The following is a 20,027-nucleotide window of genomic DNA, read 5'->3' as shown; positions in this document are numbered from 1 at the left end:
TGTTGTGCTTCGGAGAGCACATAAATGGCGACCTTGGGCCTCTCCCGGTCTTGTCGAATTGCCTTCATATCGGGGTATGAAAGTGAAGGAATAGGTAGTGCACCTGTGTGTGAGCAATTCTTCTTCCTCCGAGCCTTTTTCCCAATGTATGTTGGGGTCGGCTTCCAGTCTAACCGGATGTAGCTGGGTACCAGTGTGTGAGCAATTATTATTAACAATTAAATGTTCGCCATAGTTGGTGGACAATTTAATCACCATAGATGGCGAACATTTAATCAGGTAGACGTCGCGTTTTTAAAACTGGCTTACACTCAAATAATGTAAGTGCAAGCGCTTCGCATGGGTCGACTGTCTAACTGACCTGTTAAACATAATTATTTGCTGAGTAACACCATCATTTCGTGAAAAGCACACCTTAAGACTCCTCTCTCTTAATAAGAGTAACAAGTAGGTATCGCAAAAGTAGTCCATCCTCATATGAAAGAATGCACTACACTTTGAGTCATCCGGTTAGACTGAAAGCCGACCCCTACATAGTTGGGAAAAAGGCTCGGAAGATGACTTTGAGTCATCATGCGTAGCCTTTTCTCCACTATGTTGAAATCGACTTCTAGTTTTGTTGTAACTGATTAGGTGCTAGTGTCATACATGGAGTGACTGCTTGTCTTTTCTTTTTTGATGGGAAATCATCAAATCCCGCTGTGGGTTAGCAGCGTGAGTACTTATCATACTCTTACTGACTAAAACCCACCATGGTTCTTCTTAAGCCTTTAATGCACCAGGGCACGTTAACTCTTTCGAATAATCGAGCTGAACAGAATGAGTTAAGGAGTTAGTATGAAATGGAAAAGGATGCTCGATGCTTTTTTTCAGTGGCTAGAGTTTTTAAATGAAAAAGTGAGAATATCAAAAGGTGAGTGAATCTATTCAAATGTCTTATTACGTTAGGTACTTTTTGGAAACCGTAAGTATTGAAACAACAAATCTAATAGTATCTTAGATTTATTTGAGCATTAAAATTAACGGCAGTATCTGCCTTCAAAGTATAAAATAAAAATATAATGAGCAAATAAAGAGATCTCAAAACGGAAAATACTTATGTAATCCTAAACGAGATTCTTTGGAAAGCATGCATTTGTACAGATTAGGAATAACTTAACTGCTATATAAAGGTACATTTTGGAAGCAAGCTGCCGATTGTAACTGCCGACCTAGCTGGCTTCCAAAACGTGCCTTAACACAATATTGATTGTAAACACTAAGGAAACCGCTTTAATAAAAGCGCTTTTACAGTTGGCAATCAATCTGTCATGTAGTTCCAAGAGTCATCGTTTGAACCGGTAGTTCAATTCATCATCCTCCTCCGAGCCTTTTTCTCAAATATGTTGGGGTGGGCTTCCAGTCTAACCAGATGTCGCTGAGTACCAGTGCTTTACAAGGAGCGAATGCCCTATCTGACCCCCTCAACCTAGTTACCCGAGCAACCCAATACCTCTTGGTTAGACTGGTGTCAGACTAACTGGTTACTGATTACCCGTAACGACTGCCAATTAACGGGTACCGGACCGGTAGTTCAATTGTTAGGTCAATTATTTTCCATCGCATGCTACGACACTACAACGCTGGAATAATCCGCGCGTAGCCGCACGAATAAAGCGAGAGGAGAATCCGTTAGCATAAAAACACTCTTAAGTGTAGTCGCTAATCAATTGGCTATTTCACTTCGTATCGTGGGTTCAATACCCGATAGAGGTAGCCAACTAGTAACAAGGAAGGTTTAAGGTTTTCAAAGGAATTTCACAGCATTTTTGAACAATGAAAAATATCAGTTCTAGATAATTGATTGCATATTACAATACTGCATGTTTATGCTAATTATAATACTTATAAGACTTTTGAAATCTTACATAGGTATATACCTAGGTGTTTACAGACAATATTGTTTTTTTTTTATAGTAATGCTTACGTAGCCTAAAGTTCTTACGTAAAAAATGTACAAAATCTTACAATCTAATTGAGCAAATATAGGTGCAAATGGAACTTTTTCTTAATTCTATATTTTATTTCCTAAAAAATGTAACAAATACAATAAAACCGTCATGGAGATCAAAGAATTGATACATTTCTTAAATATTCGCTATTTTCACTCTACCACCGAATCCAGGAGATCCTAGGTACTCAGCATTAATTGCAAAATTCTCCAGCTTTTATCAAAAGCGATAAAAATAATTGCTTCACATCGCATTGTTTTGAAAAGATAAAATTATTATACAGACAAAGTCGCACCAACAAGCTAGTATTGAATAGATATCACTCTTTCTGAGTTCTTATCTCAGAATAGTAATTAGCAACAACAATAAATTTGATAAAAACATACTCTTTATAAACAATTTATCCCCTATGTGGCATTTCTCAACACAAAACATATGATTAGATATTATTTACAAACAATTTTTTCTGTTATTAAAATCTAAAATGATCTAATTGGAATCGAAGTTTTACCTAAACTAATCAACTAAAAAAATGTACTATTCTACGTGATTTTATTGTGTTTTTAACACAAGCTATAATCGTTAATTAATGTTAATTAATACTAGTAGCAAAAATTGAGCCAATCATGTTACTTCAGTCTTTTTTTGAGCTAAGTTTTCAATAAAGACACTATTTATAACCGCTTCGTACTTTATGTAAAACTGAAGTCTTAATTTGAGCATTCGTTTCTTAAAATCTAGGAAAAATATTTTTATATTACATGGTCCCACTATCTACGTAATTAGTATACTTCTTTGATTTACATTTCATTGGTCTAGATACAACATTATTCTAAATACCTTGGTAGGATTCGAAATTACCCCTGGTCCAGTGCTCAAATGCACAGTTATTAGAATTCATAGAAGTCATTAATTTACATGAATATTACATCTACACTAATATTATAAAGCTGAAGAGTTTGTTTGTTTCTTTGTTTGAACGCGCTAATCTCAGGAACTACTGGTCCGATTTGAAAATTTCTTTCAGTGTTAGATAGCCCATTTATCGAGAAAGGCTATAGGCTACTTTTTATCCCGGTACGGGAAGTAGTTCCCACGGGATGCGGGTGAAACCGCTGGCAGAAGCTAGTACAAGATAAAACCACTAAAACATGATGTCGTAACCGCGCATATCCAAAAACATTTTCAAAATTCATCTTTCCCTGCAAGATATATATAGAGGTCATCGCACCTGAACTTTTAATGATAAGGACGTACCTACATTGTGTCATCATTGGGAAGTATTATTTAATTTTGGTATAGTTCTTTGGTATACATAATTACTAGTACCACTATCATTTACTATTCAGTGAATACTGTCAAAAAACAATGGAAGACACAGTCCACAAGTTGACAAAGAAAGTAATCGATATAGGCCCGGTATCGCCAGCTACCGATAAAGTTTCGGTTAGTCTCTGATAGTTATTGCTATCTGCCACATAAAGGCTGCTTATATTTTTTCCAGATATTGCTATCCGAGACCTATGAAACCAAAAGTTACAGTTCATCTGTCAGATAAGTTGCTGATAGGTTATCAAAGACTATCAGTAGCCGGTAAAAATGGCCATCAATCTACAATTTCTGCAACCTAGGTACAGTCAACTTATCTCTTATACACCTGAGGGTCGTCAGCTTAGCTGGAGAGCTTGGTACCGTTTGTTCCTGATCAGGTTTCCTTATCGGCCTGGCTGCGGGTATGCAGGTCCGAGGCACGTTGGTAATGTGGGGGTGGGTCTTCACGTGCTTCCGAAGAGAAGAAGGATCTGTGTATCTCTTGCCGCAACCGATTGCTCCGCAGGCGTATGGTCTCTGAAAAGAAGGGGTGATGATATAGAAAATGCTGAATTTAGTAATACGTATTGTAATTGCAAAATTGAGCTTATTTTTTGAGTCACGGTATGAGGACTGAACGGATTGGTATGAGTATAGGCTATTCTTGAAGACAGTTTTTAGCAGGTTTTCATCGGTGGCCCTGAAATGTTCGGGATTTAAACCTTGGTATTCCTGACTGCCCTGTTCAATACGCACTTCTGAAGTTGAGAGTGAATCGCACTTGAAACATAAAACTGGGAATGCGCTGCTATTTTCCTCCTGGCTTTTATGATTCCTCAACATCATCCTGCCCTTATACCAATTTTGGATTGGTGGCCGGTGCGTCATGTCTACCCCTTTCTTATTTCCCTGTCTGACGTCTTGTCGCAAGTAAATATTCTCCCTAGCTACAGCTTTTTCACGCAATTCGTTCATTGTACTAGCTTCTACATTTTATCTGACCAGAACTTATCAAAAGACTTTTCACTGGCAAATAATTTAAACCTTGCGATAGGTCTTTCTTTCCTAAAAGATGTCATACGAAATACACGCCCTGGGTCAATCTAACCTCAATTCTACATTCTACGTTTAGACATCCAAAGGTTATCTTTTTCACTCACTCATATAATAATCATTAACTCAAAGTAAAAGCTTGATAATGTTAATTATTCCTAATTTTGTTTTTACTTTAGGATAAGAGAGCAATTTCAGTAATCTTCCGCTAACAGGCGAAAAGATTAGGTACCTACATTTTGACGATCAGTTACAAAGTTACGCAACCAAAATTCAGACTTTATTTTTGCAAAATCATTTTTGTTTTTGGTTCACTTTGACCTTTCGATGTCAGTGTTTTGGCTAATTCAAAACTTTTAGTTTCGGATCTTGCTTAATATAATAATTGTATTAAGATTGTGTTTATCTTGTATAAGTTGAAAACTGTGACTTCTTGTTTCAAATAATGTGTCCCAAGGGACAATGATGTTTTGCGTATACTCAGGTAAATCTCTAATGCTTTTTGTACCATAGTTTATAACAGGTTTTCTATTACCGCTTACAAATGCATTAAAATCTATCTTGTCTCATAAACTTGAAGGCACCTTACTTTAAAGTTGTTTTCCCAACACCAAACAATATATCCTCGTGAGTTCAGTAGTTTTGCCATTGCAATATATTTAGTTGAAAACCAACGCTTGACATAATGCAAAATTGGACCTCCTTTAACTTTTCGTTACACGTATATTTTTCTAAGGCACTTTTTTCGTCAAGGATCAAATACCTAATGTATCAGTAGGTACCTAAGTGATTACAAACATCCATACTTACAGCATTAAAATGCGTTCTCTGATGCTTAGCTCGATCCGAGGAGTTGGAGAAAGCCTTCCTGCAATGAGGAGCAGGACAGGCATAAGGACGTTCACCAGTGTGAGAGCGCACATGGATCTTCAAGTTTTCTAGTCTGGAGAATGCCTTGCCGCAGCCGGGGTGCTAGAAAGATAGTACGTTCTTGAATATTTGGTACGTCATGGTTAACGGCGAGTTGCACCATTATAACGATAACCGAAGCATTTTCAGTTGTCAAAACGTTGATTTGAGCAGCGGGCGGCCATTTCTTGGTTGCTTATGGTTTGGTTAAATGGTGCAACCCTTGCTTAATGTTCCAAAGTGTATGACGTTTAAAGAGGCTTGATTTGTTGGCAACTGATTTTAAGTTATTCGGCATTGTATGGTATTATAGATATAGCATTGGAGTTGGCATCTTTGAGAAATAAACTATCCTTGGTAAGTAGGCACATTATGTTTTTAAAGTTAGCAAAGTACGTTTGTAATGAATTGACGCAATTTACAGAAATCAGAATTTACCTAGTTTCTAACTAGTCCTTAAACACGAGACAACAGGAGCTTAGTTTAACAATGAAATAAAGCAAGTACTCACATGACACCTGTTAGGCTTATGTCCAGAATGCACGCGCATGTGTATCAACAGCTTGTAACGAGCGTTGAACGGTCTGCGTTCGCGAGCACAATCGCGCCACAAACAACTGAATTCATCACCTAAGGGAAAACAAAATATAACATTTATAAATTAAGGGCCGATTTTTCAATCGCCAGAAAACTTTTATCTGAAGAATATTTTGTACGTTTAGCTTTTGTATATTATAAAAGTTAAGGAAAAATATTATATGAGAAAACTTGTAATAAAATGATTGATTTTTATAATCCAACTTGGAAAAGAGTGGTGATTATTTCTAATAGCCTTCTCTTTCTGCGTGAGATGTAGTATGTGGCCAAAACTGTGAAACCACATTTTATTATATTATAGGATACTAGGTTTACCGTTTAATCCATCTTTTCGAACAAAGTAATGGCTTTAGTACTAGATTTATTTTGCATTGCTTGACCACGTTTTTAAATAAGGTGGTAAAAGACGTGATGAATTAAATAACACTGTCTAGACGGTTGCTTGAATGTCAAAAAGATGAATAACCTAATAGGAAATAGCACATGTGCGAAACAGGAAATAATATATTATTCATATGTTTGTTTCTCATAACCAATATTAATTTATACTGCTATCTTGCAGGAACTTTTGGTTTCGTTAATCAAATATTGTCGTATGCGCATATAAAATAAATGTTGTACATACAATTTACAAATTAGGCACAGCTTTTATTTTTATATTTAAATGTTTTCTGCATGACTTGGACTTAGGAAACTGATACATGATACCCTTTTTTTTAACGACGTCAAAAATCATCAAATGACCCCTCTCACTGTGGGTTAGCAGCGGTGAGGGAGTGTCAGACTCTTACTGACTAAAAACCGTCGTGTTCCGTCGTAGGCTTTTTATGTACCAGGGCCGCGGTAACTCTTTCGAACAATCCCGCAGCCCCGGGTACATAAGTAAGTAAGTACAAAATATACCTTTGTATGTGTTGACATGGGCCCTCTCGATATGCTCCACCAACGTCGTTTGATTCGGATATCTTTCATAACACTGCTCCCAAAGACATACTCTTTCACCTAAAACAAAAAATCTTTCATTAAACTTTTCATCAATTTAGTTACTTTCATCCAGGCAATAAATAATCACAGGCAGTGCAGTCTATCGTTATATAACAATTTGTTTACCTTGACTCTTATCTTTGTCAGCCTTCCTCTGGTTTTGAGCCTTATTATCTCCAATATTCGCATTATTCTCCGACTCAAAATTCAAACCAAAATCGTCAAGATTTACAAACAGATCGTCTTCATCGAAGTTTTCAGAATTTTCGTCATAATAACTTGAACTATGTACATCACTTTCTACAGACTCTGAAACTGATATCTTCCTTTCATTTCTTTCAAAAGTAAACTCATTACAACTGGTTGGCGTATCTGGTAGAACATATTTCCTTTCTTCTAAATTATAAAGAATGTTATTCGGATAACTGTAATGTTCTAAGTTATTTACAGCACCAATGTTTTGTTGGACCGGAGTTATATTATGATACTCAGGCATTTGCACATCTTCGGCATTATAATTACAATATCTTTTCGAAAATACCGTTTCTATGGAAGGTAGTTGATTCTTTTCCGATGGAGAGTTTAAATATTCTTCATTGAAATCTGGCGTTAGTCTGCAGGATTCTCCATCTTCGCGACAAAGTTCGTCAATAAGTGATTCATCGTCTATATAGTCGTTATTTACAGGATACATTTTGTTTTCTTGTGTTTTATAAGTGTCCATTTTGCTACCTTTTTCTCCAAAATCAATACCATCTAAATCTAAGAGTACTTCCTTAATATTTTGCTCATTGATATTGCTGTCAATAACTTCATCTATAATCTCGAAATCTGCTTCATTATTTGTGGGACCATTCCAATTATCTAAAACTTCAAAGTCGAAGCTTTCTTCTACTCCATACTTGAAATTGTCTACTTTCTTATTCTTGTTACTATTCTCTAGTTCTAAATTGAACTGTGACATGTAGTAAGCATGTAGGTCTGTTACATTGTCGTTTCTCTCACTGAACATGTCTTCATCATCATAGCAAGGTATGATATCATATTGCGCCATTGTCCTAGGTTCATTTACCTACAAAAGTTCAGTAATCTCTAAGACTCTAAGTAAGGTGTTGACATGTGGTGTTTACTCGCTACTTTGCGCATATGGTTTTGCTATTATTATAAAAATAAACTTTCTCTGTGTACGATCACGCGTGGCTCCAGCATCTGCGAATTATAAATTTAATCGTCTCTTTAGAATTATTATTTAGTCGACACACGTGTTAGTTGGCTGACTTATAGCCTATTATTATTAGAGGAAGGAGATGATGCAAAAAGGGCTTTATTTTTAAATATTGAATGAGCGTCTTTGAATCACGCTGGTACATTTTTAATTTATGACAGAATCTTTTTATCAATCAGAATTTGACTGCCAAATGTTGCAAAAAACTTAAGCTATAAGTAGGTTTTTTGGATAACTGTTAAGCTTGTCTAGGTACACGTGGTTAATACAATAAGAAAATAAGTATTGGTCTGATTAGTAGTGGATGAAATGGAGAGATAGAAAATAATAGTTTTTACAGGTAATATGAAGTATTTTGATTAAAAAATTATAAATGCGAAAGTAATTAGACTCTTTCACCCTATAACTACTGAATCGATTTAAATATTTGGTTCACAGATAAAGCCTGAAAAAGATATAGGCTACTTCTCCCCGGTTATAATAGTTCTTGCAATTTCATGTAAGTTCAGATCATTTTCCTATAACTATCTGTAAAGATTACCAAGTTGCCCAATATTTACAAGGTAATGTAAAAATAAATCTGAACATTTTGACAGCGTAAGATATACAACATGATTTTATTTTTAACAGACCACTGCAAAGCTAGAAGGAAGAATACTTAAACTGGTTTAATATATAAATAACATGACCTCCAAACCGAAACAAAACTTTTGAAATAATAGGGAAATGGTGATTATAGATAGTGTGAGTAAACCCGCGAGTAAAACCTTGCGTTTTACTCGCGGGTTTACTCAAAATAAAGCTTCGGCTTTTCTATGCTAAATTAATAAAGAAATATAAATGATTTAGCGAATTTTACAATGCATTAAAATACTTTCGTTAATATACGTAAGCCGTACAAGATGATATCGTAAGCAAGTTAAAAAAAAAAAAACAAAAAACAAACAAAAAAAATATATCAAAAGGATTCAAAGATCCTCAAATAATATTTAAAACAGCATATTAATCAACATGCGGTTTAAAAAACGGCATACTTAACTACAAAGTATTATTTCTAAATCATTGTAGGTAGGTACATAGGCATATCTAATCTAATAAGAACCTACTTCGTGAAATTAATGTTCTTTTTTTACAACACAAATATCGTAGTCACCTTTTATTATGATCTACGCGTTTCTAAACAAAACAATACAAGACTTATCTTAAGTTAAAATAAACAATTATTCTTCATTTAGAAGGTACCTGATAATTATATTTCATTATTTTTATAAGATAAGAAATATTTATATCGCAACTTTTATTGTAATCGTGACCCTACTGTATTATGTACCAGAAAATAGTGAGGTACTACTTTTGTATATTTTAAAAGGGGTTTTGCTGGCTCTTAACTATTTATTTTGTTTCCCTAAATTTATATGAATAAATAATGATGAATAATGCATGGTATACTTATAAAATTAATTAATTTTTAATTCTACCAAATATCTTTGGTTGATCATTTTAAAATATTCAACTTTAGAATATCATTAAGGTAGGTATACAACATATGAACAATTTAAAAAAAAAGTTCATATTCTAGTCACACAAAATTAAAACAATCTTAGAATAAAGAAATAAATATATGCAGAGTAATTTTCTCATTTCCTGAAAATGTATTTTAAAAGATATACTTTTTCAGTTACGCAACCGTTTTGAATGCCTACCAATCAATATCTTCTACATTAAAAAAATAGCAACATACACATTAAAAAACACAAATAAAAAAACAAGCACACAATATCAAAAACTTACTTATCAAAAATTTTCAAAAAACACAAACGTCACAGTTTTGGCGCGAACTGTCTAAGTGACACATAACCTAACTTTTTAAGCGCGGAGCACACGAGCGAACTACACCAAGACATTGAAGGGAATAGCATGGGATTAACGGGATCGTGTCAAAACTCCTTACTGAAACCATAAGGTGACGTAGATGTAGTCATATGTGGAAGGACATGTGTGTGAAAAGTAGAACGCATGTTGTGAAGTAGTGTTGTGGGCTACAGTTTTATTTTTGGGAGAGTAAATTGTTTGAAAATGTTATTTATTTTCTGTTATGTTTAAATCAACAGAAACTTTTGCGCTTCAATTGTAGGTAGGATATGTGATTTTTTTCAAGTCTCTTCAATATTATAATTCAGTGATTATCGATATCTCACGTCATTGTCAGAGGAAAGAGCACTCTATCTATCCACAAATTATTCTTCGTACTCTTGTAGGTTTGAATGGTTCAAAGGCTACTTTTTAACCGATTTCGTAAATGGGAGGTTCGCTATTTGGATAATTGGCTATTGAAATGCAAATAGCTATTTCTCAAATACTATCTCATAAAAAATGATGAATCCTGCACCATCCAGTTTCTTTAATTCAATGTAACAACATGTGCTTTCAAAGTACCAATTTCATGTTCAGTCGCATCCTTCTCATACAAATGAATATTAGCTCCTATTGCTACGACTATAAGGTTGAATTTCAACCTGTAATTGTAGATCTTCAGGCAAAAAGAGTTCAGGTTATGTTTTAGTCTTTTGGCGCCAAGAATATATTATTGATTCAGTTGTCAATACCTATTTATTTTTATTGAATTATTTTTATGAACCATATTTAATTTTTATATTTCAGTTCTCTGAAAGACATTAGGCATTAGGTATGTATATTAAAAAGCAGAACCTGTTTGATTTTAATCTTAATCATGCGATTTACTTGGGGCAAGTGCTTCCTAATCCACCTGGGCAGCCTGATACCCTTGTACTGATTTTCAGGGGAAGAGTGTCAGCTTCAGTCAGTACTACTTCTTTATATTCTTGATAAAGACTATGTCCAATTTTTTCCATTAAAACGTAGATTGGTATCTCTTGCGGTGAATTATTATAATCTATCTATATATATGACACTATGCTAGTTTGTCTAAATAAATGTTTTATCTATCTATCTATCTTGTAGAGAAAATAATTTGACTTAACTTGTATGGGACTAATTAATCTCAAGTAAGGAAACCGACAGGTTAGAGCAAACAGTTGGAAAAAATCTAACTGACAGTAAGCCAGGGCATGGAAACAATTAAAATTTCAGTTACCTAACCAGACTTGAACAGCAGTTTACTTCCAAAATGATCATTGTAAAGGCTATCATTGAAGTTTATCGCCCGTAAAGTGTAGGGGACACGTAGATAAAAATACTCATTAGGTACGAGCCTAAAATCTAGAGACAGAAAGTGTAAGTCTAGATACTAGCCTACTACTCTTTATTATTTCACATTTCTAAAGATTTTACAAAAAAAACAATCATGGGAAAATCGGGAAAGCTTCGTTGGTCGCAATGATCGTAAGCTCGAATACCTTTTTGAATACCTTACAAACACATCCTCCGAGCCTTTTTCCCAACTAAGTTGGGGTCGGCTTCCAGTCTAGCAGGATGTAGCTGAGTACCAGTGCTTTACAAGGAGCGACTGCTCTATCTGACCCCTTCAACGCAGTTACCCGGGCAACCAAATACCTCTTGGTTAGACTGGTGTCAGACTTACTGGCTTCTGACTACCCCTAACGACTGCCAAGGATGTTCACTGAGAAACGTTTTGTGGGTTTTAGAAACTATCACAAAAAAAGCACTGGTACTCAGCTGTATCCGGTTAGACTGGAAGCCTACCCCAACATAGTTTGGGAAAAAGGCTCGGAGGATGAGAAACTATCACAAAATAACCCGGACCCTGGAAGACGACTGTGTTACAGCCCCGTGCCTGGGAGGGCACGTATTTATAATACCTACCTATTGATCTAACCAGACTATAAGCGTCGTCTAGTTGTAATGGTGATCGTGGCAGCCAATGACTTGTGATAAATGGCAATTATTCAGGATCTAAAGCATGGTAAGTTGCAAACTACGAAAAAGTCCTGATTTCAGACTTCTAAAATCTGCTCAGCCGAAGCAATCATAAGTTGGAATAGTAAAGACAAGTAAGATATTTCGAAATAAAAACGAAACTGCAAATGTACGTGAGTACTCAAAAATTTTCCGTAACAGCACAATGTCAAAAAGGTCAAAATGATAACTCTTTATTATTACACCATAATTTTCAGATCTTTGAAAATTAACAGACTCGGGGTCACGAGCTACTCAAAAACTCTTATCGCTGACAAAAAAAAACATTAGCATATCTGAAACTACTTAATTTTTGCACAATCTTTTCGAAAAGTGTCAATATTGGATACTTAGTGAACATAATATACGCATGTTGTCAAGGGGCGATTATGCTATCTTACTCTTCACCGATCTATAGAAGCATAAAGGCACCTAGGAAGGTGGGAATATGCTAACAGGGTGGGCATGTAGGTACCTAGGACAGGTCCTCGACAACCGAAAGACGTCCACTGCTGGACAAAGGTCTTCCCAAGGTTTACCACTTTGCTCGATCTTCAGCAATCCGCAACCAATGCTTCCTGGCAACCTTAGCTATATAATATTTTTAATTTTCTCTGTACTGATATAATTTTCCAATCAGTTAAAAAGACTATATAGGGTTTTACATAGTTCAGCTCTTTATAAGGAGCTTCAAATTACATTACAGAAAGTTTAATAGAGCGATAGGTATTACTACAGACATAAAATTAAGATGAGACACTAAAAATATTCTAAAAGTGTAAATTAACAAACAAAAACCAATAACGAGTGTTTCAAACACACATTCCCTCATTAAATCATTATATATCTTTTCGAAATTGCTCATAAACCCCAAGTCGGGTTTATTAATTTTAATCCCCAAACCCGTAAAATGCTGTGCCAAAAAAATGAAACTACTGTAAAATTAACACAAATGAGACGGGATGCTTTAAAAGGCTGAGGACATAATGACGGCGGGACTCGTCAATTTTTTTCTTGTTTCAAACAAGTGTGTTTTTACAACTTTTTGTTAGAGGTAGGTACAATATTTTAAAAATATTTTTGCGGTGGTAGATAATTCAGTAGGTTTCAAAAAAGTAATTAAAAGTGTCCAGCCTATACTAATTATCTTTGTATGTATAAATAAGCGATTTGTTATCAGAAGTTTGAGATGAAGTACGGTCGGCAAGTAAAGTAAAAATACATCTTGGATATTTTTAATTAAAAAATCGCAATAGGTTTGAGTGCTACTAGTAACATAATCATTAATGTGACATTATATCCCCAAGTTCTAATTTGGAGCCTACAGGCACATCTATAACAGGTGTGTAAGATACTTATTGAATTACGGTGAGAATTTTTGGAAAACAAGATTTTTGAAATTGCAGCAATGTAAACAGCATGATAAACTAACCTTAAAGTAACTTTATGAAATATTTCATCAAATACAAAAATATTTCAAAAAGTACATAGTAGTTAAAACCTTAGATGATTATAATGACCGCAAAGTTAATTATTTGCCAACCATACCCGGGTCAAGACCTAATGAACATAACCCCAACATATTATCAACGAAAGTAAAATAAATACACTATCACATATTATTATAATCAAATGTATATAGGTGTACAACGTATATCTAATAGAAAAAAACAGGCCAAGTGCAAGTCTTCAAATCTTGTCATCAAAAACATGTCACCCGAAAAAGGTAAAAAAAAACATCATTTCATTTGAAAAAGCAACGGTTTTATCGTCAATTCGAACACTACCGTTTAAAAAAAGAACTCATGCTCGTAAGTGCGCGCGCGCAGCCTCTCTCGTTTTATTGTAGTGCAGTTGCGATGCACGTGTGTGTCAGCCATTTGTTACAATAATCACTAGCTTTTTGTAATTATTATTTGTCGGAGAAAGACTTTTTAGTTTGTCCCTTTTTATTTTTAAAGTTCAGAAAAGGAGTTGAATCTTTTCATCGTCAGCTTGTAACTTTGTTTGTCTCTCGCACCTTCCCGCTAAAACTACTAACCCGATTTTATTGAAACTGGGTACACAGATAGTCTAGCTTGAGCTTGAGAAAGGCCATAGGCTACTTCTTACCCGGGAGCGAGAAGTAGTTATCCCGGGACATGAGTAAAACCATTGAGACAGAGTGGTTTAATTTTAAACTCCTTTTACATGAAATGTACTTAAAAAGACTTTTCGTCTGTCGAAATGTAGCAAAAAATAGGCGTCATAACCAATCAATTAACTATATAAAAATAATACTAAGATAAAAAGAGACCATTAAACAATTAATTTCACCACTCATTAATAAGAAATAGCTTAAAGTCCATGACCTATATACTACTACTAATTACATTAAAACTAATAATTAATAAGAAGTTCTAGCATATGTACAATTAATTATACTTACTAAAAGTGTTTATGTAATGCTACGATCGGTTTATCTAGGACAACAGATATAGACATGAAATGCTTACACTTGTTGCAAGACTCGAGTTCTCAAAGTTTAGGTAAAATAATCCTAATAATATTATAAACGTGAATGTTTGTATGTATGGATGTTTGTTACTCTTTCACGGAAAAACTATCGAGTAGATTTTGATGGAACTTGGCAGTAATATAGCTCAAATACCAGAATGTAGGCTAGTAGTTTGTCCGGGTCCGGTAAATAGTTCCTCTACGCTGTTGAAGCCGCTCGTGGAAGATAGTGAGTCAATAAATATATTTCTTAATTTTAGATCGTAGATCCATAATATAATTTAAGATTGTTTGTTTTCTAATTTACCTAGTCAGTTTGTTCTCCGTGTCTTCCTCAATAGTATATGCGCAACGCCATGTACCACTCAACCAATGTATCAACATTTTTTTCTTTCGGAATCTTATTCCCACTGACTTACTTTTATTCGTTCATGTTTGACTCAACTTTCTCTATTGTTTGCGCAAGTAATCTAAGAAGCCCTAGATTCAATAGTTCTGGCGATTTAAAAATAATTAAAAACTAAGGTATCTTATTTAATACTTCCGAAACTGCACTTGAACAGAAAACATAGTATAAAGACGAACATTGCCCCCACAATCTTATCCAAGGCTGTACCTATCACCGTTCGAACTCAAAATTGTGTATCATTTCTAGATTTTGTTTTGCAAAAATGCTATAAACTTTTTGACGATAAGCACTTAGGCACTTACCTAACAGTGTTTATCTTCAAAAAGTTCATCTGAAATTGCAGGTCAAGACAGTTTGACGTAATCAACATTATTTTTCGAAATAATTAAAATTAGGTAGGTAAGTACACATTTTGGAACTGAATTTTCATATGAACATCTCGGCAGTCATAGAACATCTCTGCCAGTCTTTACGGGTAGGCAGGCAGAAGCCAGTAAGTCTGACAACCAGCCTTACGTAGGAGTATTGGGTTGCCCGAGTAACTGGGTTGAGGAGGTCTGATAGGCAGTCGCTCCTTGTAAAACACTGGTACTCAGTTGCATCCGGTTAGACTGGAAACAGACTCCTATACTGTTAAGAAAAGGCTAGGCAGATGATGATTTCTAAAAGATCGCTGAAAAGCTTACTATGACGTCAGGCAAAGAAGTATGGATGATGAAGACATACTACACCGACCCTAAATAAAATTGGCATACAGGATATTTGAGCCGGAGCCGGAGGACTAAAGTAGATACCAAAGTAAATTATTTACATTGAGGCACCTTTACCTTGTAGTTAAGAGCATTTTTTGAATACAATCATTAAATTATGCAGTTATTTTTAGAGAAAGTGCTACTGCAAACTTTGAGAGCCATTGATCGTCGCGGTGGTACACCAAATTAACACACTCGTGCGCATCTGGGGCGGTCAACCGCGGCCCGCTTTGGACAAGAATACAGTAATTATTATATGGCTAAGGTAAATATGATTGGTACATAGCAGATAAATATGTAAATTAATATCACGTTTTATCTAGACAAACGAACTTTTCAGTTAAAGCATACGTGTCTGTCTATGCAAAAATAAGGACTCTACCGATGAAATGACAATGTATTTAATATCATAGAAGAACTTTAACGTTTACGAAGTAAGTAAAAATAAAAGTTTTACAGCCTTACTTATAAACGTGAATTAAATATAAGTAATACTTAAGGGCTGTTTAAGAAAATTCTTACTTATAAACGTAGCTTAAGCATGTCTTAACTAACATTTAATCACTACTTAAGACATTAAGTTGTGATTAGTTAAAATGTTGCTTAGTAGGTGATTAGAGATTTTATAAGTAAGGGGGTTAAGCTTTAGGACTCTTTTAAGGAGTCAAAGTGGATGGATGGATTATAAAATGCATTTACATTTTATTTAATGACAACAAAATAACTAAACTCACTTTCTATTTAGCCAACTTTTTCAAGCGGCCCTCAGTTGACACCCCCGGAGATAGGTACAAAAGTGCGCCTGAGCACATGTTACTTACAAAAATAAACAATACTTCACTCTTAGTAGTAATTGTGCCACACGCCTTTCATACGAACAAAAAGACAAGACCGACTTTTTATATAAATAATCTCTCTTTGAAAACTCCGTAGATAAGTCGGTTGGTTGTTTGTGTAAATTACGTTAGATAAATAATTCATTATTTATGGTAAAAGGGTTGGTTAATAATGTTTAAAGGTATTGGTTTTCGTCAAAATGATAATGTTATAGTTTATCAATGTTCCTTACATAATCTTATCCCGGTACCATCTTCTTCGATGGCAGCGTTTGTCCATGTCGTGACGGGGTCCACTTTCCGTATCTTTTTCTTCCACTTCACCCTGTCTTTCTTTCTTGACATGTTTCAAAAAATATGCATAGTGTACCTCATTCGCCAATCAAATTACAATCACTTAATTGCTTAACACGAGTCCGGAAATAAGAAATTAAATTTTGAGTTACTCAAAATTACGCCTAAGGATGCAGGTCGCCTCGGCCGGCCTATGTTCAGCAGTTGACGTCCTATGGCTGAGATGATGATGACGCCTAAGGAAAGCAGGACTTTCTATCTCAAATTGATTTAAGCAATAAACAAATCTTCTACACCTCTAGGGAAACAGAACTTTAATTTTAAAGCAATGAACAAAAACGGATAGTAGCCAAATGCAGTTATCGCATTATATATTTAAGCATGGAAATAAGTAGCATATAAAGTATCCAATTCTCAGTATTCAATACAGACGTACCTTAGTTCGGCCATTCAGAGAATGCGTTCCTGACACGTCGCGATTGAACTGACGACGTAACTTTGCAATGGCGTTGCAGTTACGATAAAAATATTTTTGCTGGTTGTTTACCGTTTTAACAATTGAGGAGCATTAAAACAACATTATTATATCAATAATCAATGAATGTAGTTACGTCGTCAGTTCAATCGCGACGTGTCAGGAACGCATTCTCTGAATGGCCGAACTATAATTCGCTGAATTGTATGTTCCAAAGAACGTTCTGTAGTTTTAAAATAGTAAAGAGTCACGCTCAAAACATTTCCACTCTAGGAAATCTATAAACAAACTTGATGCGAACAAAAAAAAAGAATTCTCACGTGTTTCATATGACAACACCAAATCATAGCCATATGCAACACCATTACTCATCTCTTTAACAAAAAAACTTTTTCGAAATTACACTAAAAACTCGAAAAATACTAAATTAACCCCCTAACTCAGCATTTCGAATTGAAATGACATTTTTTTTTCGAAAAAACGTGGTCGCTCCCAATTTAACCCATTCGTAGACATGTGTACAAAAAGTGTTTTTTTTTTACCAAAGTTCAGTAACCAGATAGGGATTAAAAACCACAGTTATTTTAGGTTTTTTTTGTCGGTTCACTAGTTTTTAGGTGCGTAGGTACAACTCCAGTTTTATTTAAGAGACACATGTCACACTAGTGTTGCGCCGTCGTCGGTGTGTCGATACTCGATATACGTATTTTTAAATTTCATCGAAATCGCACTATAAAATTATACACACTTCTTAGTTTTCGATTTCTAATTTATATATTGCACACTTACTTTTTCCCTTCTCCCACAAACTAACAATAATACAGCAAAATAAAACGCCATTTTACTTAGTGTGTCACTGTTGCGTACTATAGTTCGGCCATTCAGAGAATGCGTTCCTGACACGTCGCGATTGAACTGACGACGTAATAACATTCATTGATTATTGATATAATAATGTTGTTTTAATGCTCCTCAATTGTTAAAACGGTAAACAACCAGCAAAAATATTTTTATCGTAACTGCAACGCCATTGCAAAGTTACGTCGTCAGTTCAATCGCGACGTGTCAGGAACGCATTCTCTGAATGGCCGAACTATACAAACTGTTAATGTTAATGTTCTTTTTATTGCCTTACTGAAGAAAATATTTGCATCCAGAATAATGAGTAATGTAGAAAACAAAATTACTCTATTGTTTTCGATATTCTTAAACTATATAATAATTCCTAGCCAGAACAGATCAATAATATTAAGAAAAAAAAATATCGATAAAACAGCCCCGAGTCACTTCCCTAGCGCACTTGTTTCGTATCATAAATCAAGCGAGCTCGCGCTTGACGTATCGATTATATTACACACCACATTTCAGTAATAGTTTTATTCTGTTTATCTGTTCAACCTGTGTACCCTTTGATGTGGGGAAAGTCAGTAGTTTTTTATGATCTACTGACTTTATGTTATAGTCCGCCATATTGGAACGTATAAAATCTATTAGGGCTTGATGATAATTTTGCCTTCGGAAATATCACGTCTTTTTGCTGTTGTTTCACCCGGCTTGCTTATTGTAACCGAGTAAAACTACAAGACATCTGTGGAGGCCTATGTTCAGCAGTGGACGTCCTATGGCTGAGATGATGATGATGATGAAAACTACATGAACAAATAACTATTATGCTACAATTAGGACTATTATTTCTCATAGGAACTCCTCTACATCGCTGACATTCAGTAGTGTCCTAAAGACTGATTGCATTTCAACGTAGTATTGCAAATTATCGTAGAAATAATCCTCCTAAACTGCTAATCACTCCTAAACATGGAGGACATGTCATGACATGGGTCACCCATCTATGGACTTACCGCGACAGGCGCCAGGCATAACTTAATGATCGATCCGCGAAGCTTTTCAGCCAAGCTCTTCTTCATCATCATCATCCTCCGAGCCTTTTCCCAATCATGTTGTGGTCGGCTTCCAGTCTAACCAGATTCAGCTGAGTACCAGTGCTCCAAGCCAAGCCAAGCTCTTCTTATTGCTACAATTAACCAAGTAATTAAGCTAATGAGTTATTAATTTGGCTATAATCAGGATCTTGACATTCGCTATTTTTATTATCAGGAATGAATGAACCTTAACTCTTAGCAGTAGCAGGTTAATGACCGTTGTAGATAATTAGCCCAGTTTTCTTTTATCCGCAGAGTTCTTAATTAGCTGTAGTGTAAGCTAATATTAACATAGCAACTAATGTGAGTTTATTTTCACTCGTTGTTATAGGTAATAGGCGATCCTGTCATTAATTTTGTTTGTCTTTAGTTAAGGTACCTACTATCAATGGTGCTTAAATGAAAACCTATCTTACTAACAATTTATGGCTTTTCAAGCTTTCCGAAATAAATTGATAAATTCTCTATTTATCAGGAAGCAGGAAATTATTAAATGATCCCTTCTTGTTGTGGGTGTAGCGCAAGGGAGTGCTGTCTAACCAATGTTAATTGTGATCCCCTTGTTAAATGTACATGATATAGTGATAGCACTGCTGTTATGTGTTTTTGATTTTTAGAATTATTTATTTGCGCGCTCGCATATTTGCGCGTGGCAAGATGATCGAATCGTCCGAGTCCGGAAGAATCGCAGATTGACATTTGACAGATTCAATTTCTCCGTCACGGTCGATTCTGACAGGTGGGCGTTTAGTAAGCAAGCAGCAGTAATTTAAAAATACACAAGACCGAATTAAAACATGCAATCGGATATCACCATAAATGAATCAACAGAATTGTAACACAACAACAGTATATATT

At 35.1% G+C, this 20,027-nt stretch overlaps 1 protein-coding gene across 1 annotated transcript; it reads right to left on the bottom strand.

Annotated features, from left to right (window-relative positions):
- Nucleotides 1-3,480: 3,480 nt before the first annotated feature.
- Nucleotides 3,481-9,987, bottom strand: LOC124642713 (zinc finger protein 69-like). The gene is made up of 6 exons (XM_047181315.1): nt 9,862-9,987; nt 6,972-8,054; nt 6,765-6,863; nt 5,776-5,894; nt 5,166-5,327; nt 3,481-3,839 (listed from the first exon to the last, which is right to left on the bottom strand). The coding sequence occupies exons 2-6, from the start codon at nt 7,897-7,899 to the stop codon at nt 3,603-3,605; spliced, it is 1,545 nt and encodes a 514-aa protein (XP_047037271.1). The 5' UTR covers nt 7,900-8,054; nt 9,862-9,987; the 3' UTR covers nt 3,481-3,602.
- Between the last annotated feature and the right edge of the window lie 10,040 nt (nt 9,988-20,027).

This window comes from Helicoverpa zea, chromosome 25, assembly GCF_022581195.2.
Source record: "Helicoverpa zea isolate HzStark_Cry1AcR chromosome 25, ilHelZeax1.1, whole genome shotgun sequence".
NCBI classification, from domain to species: domain Eukaryota; kingdom Metazoa; phylum Arthropoda; class Insecta; order Lepidoptera; family Noctuidae; genus Helicoverpa; species Helicoverpa zea.
Note: the sequence above shows the minus strand (reverse complement) of the source record. Positions and strands in the feature narration are given on the sequence as shown.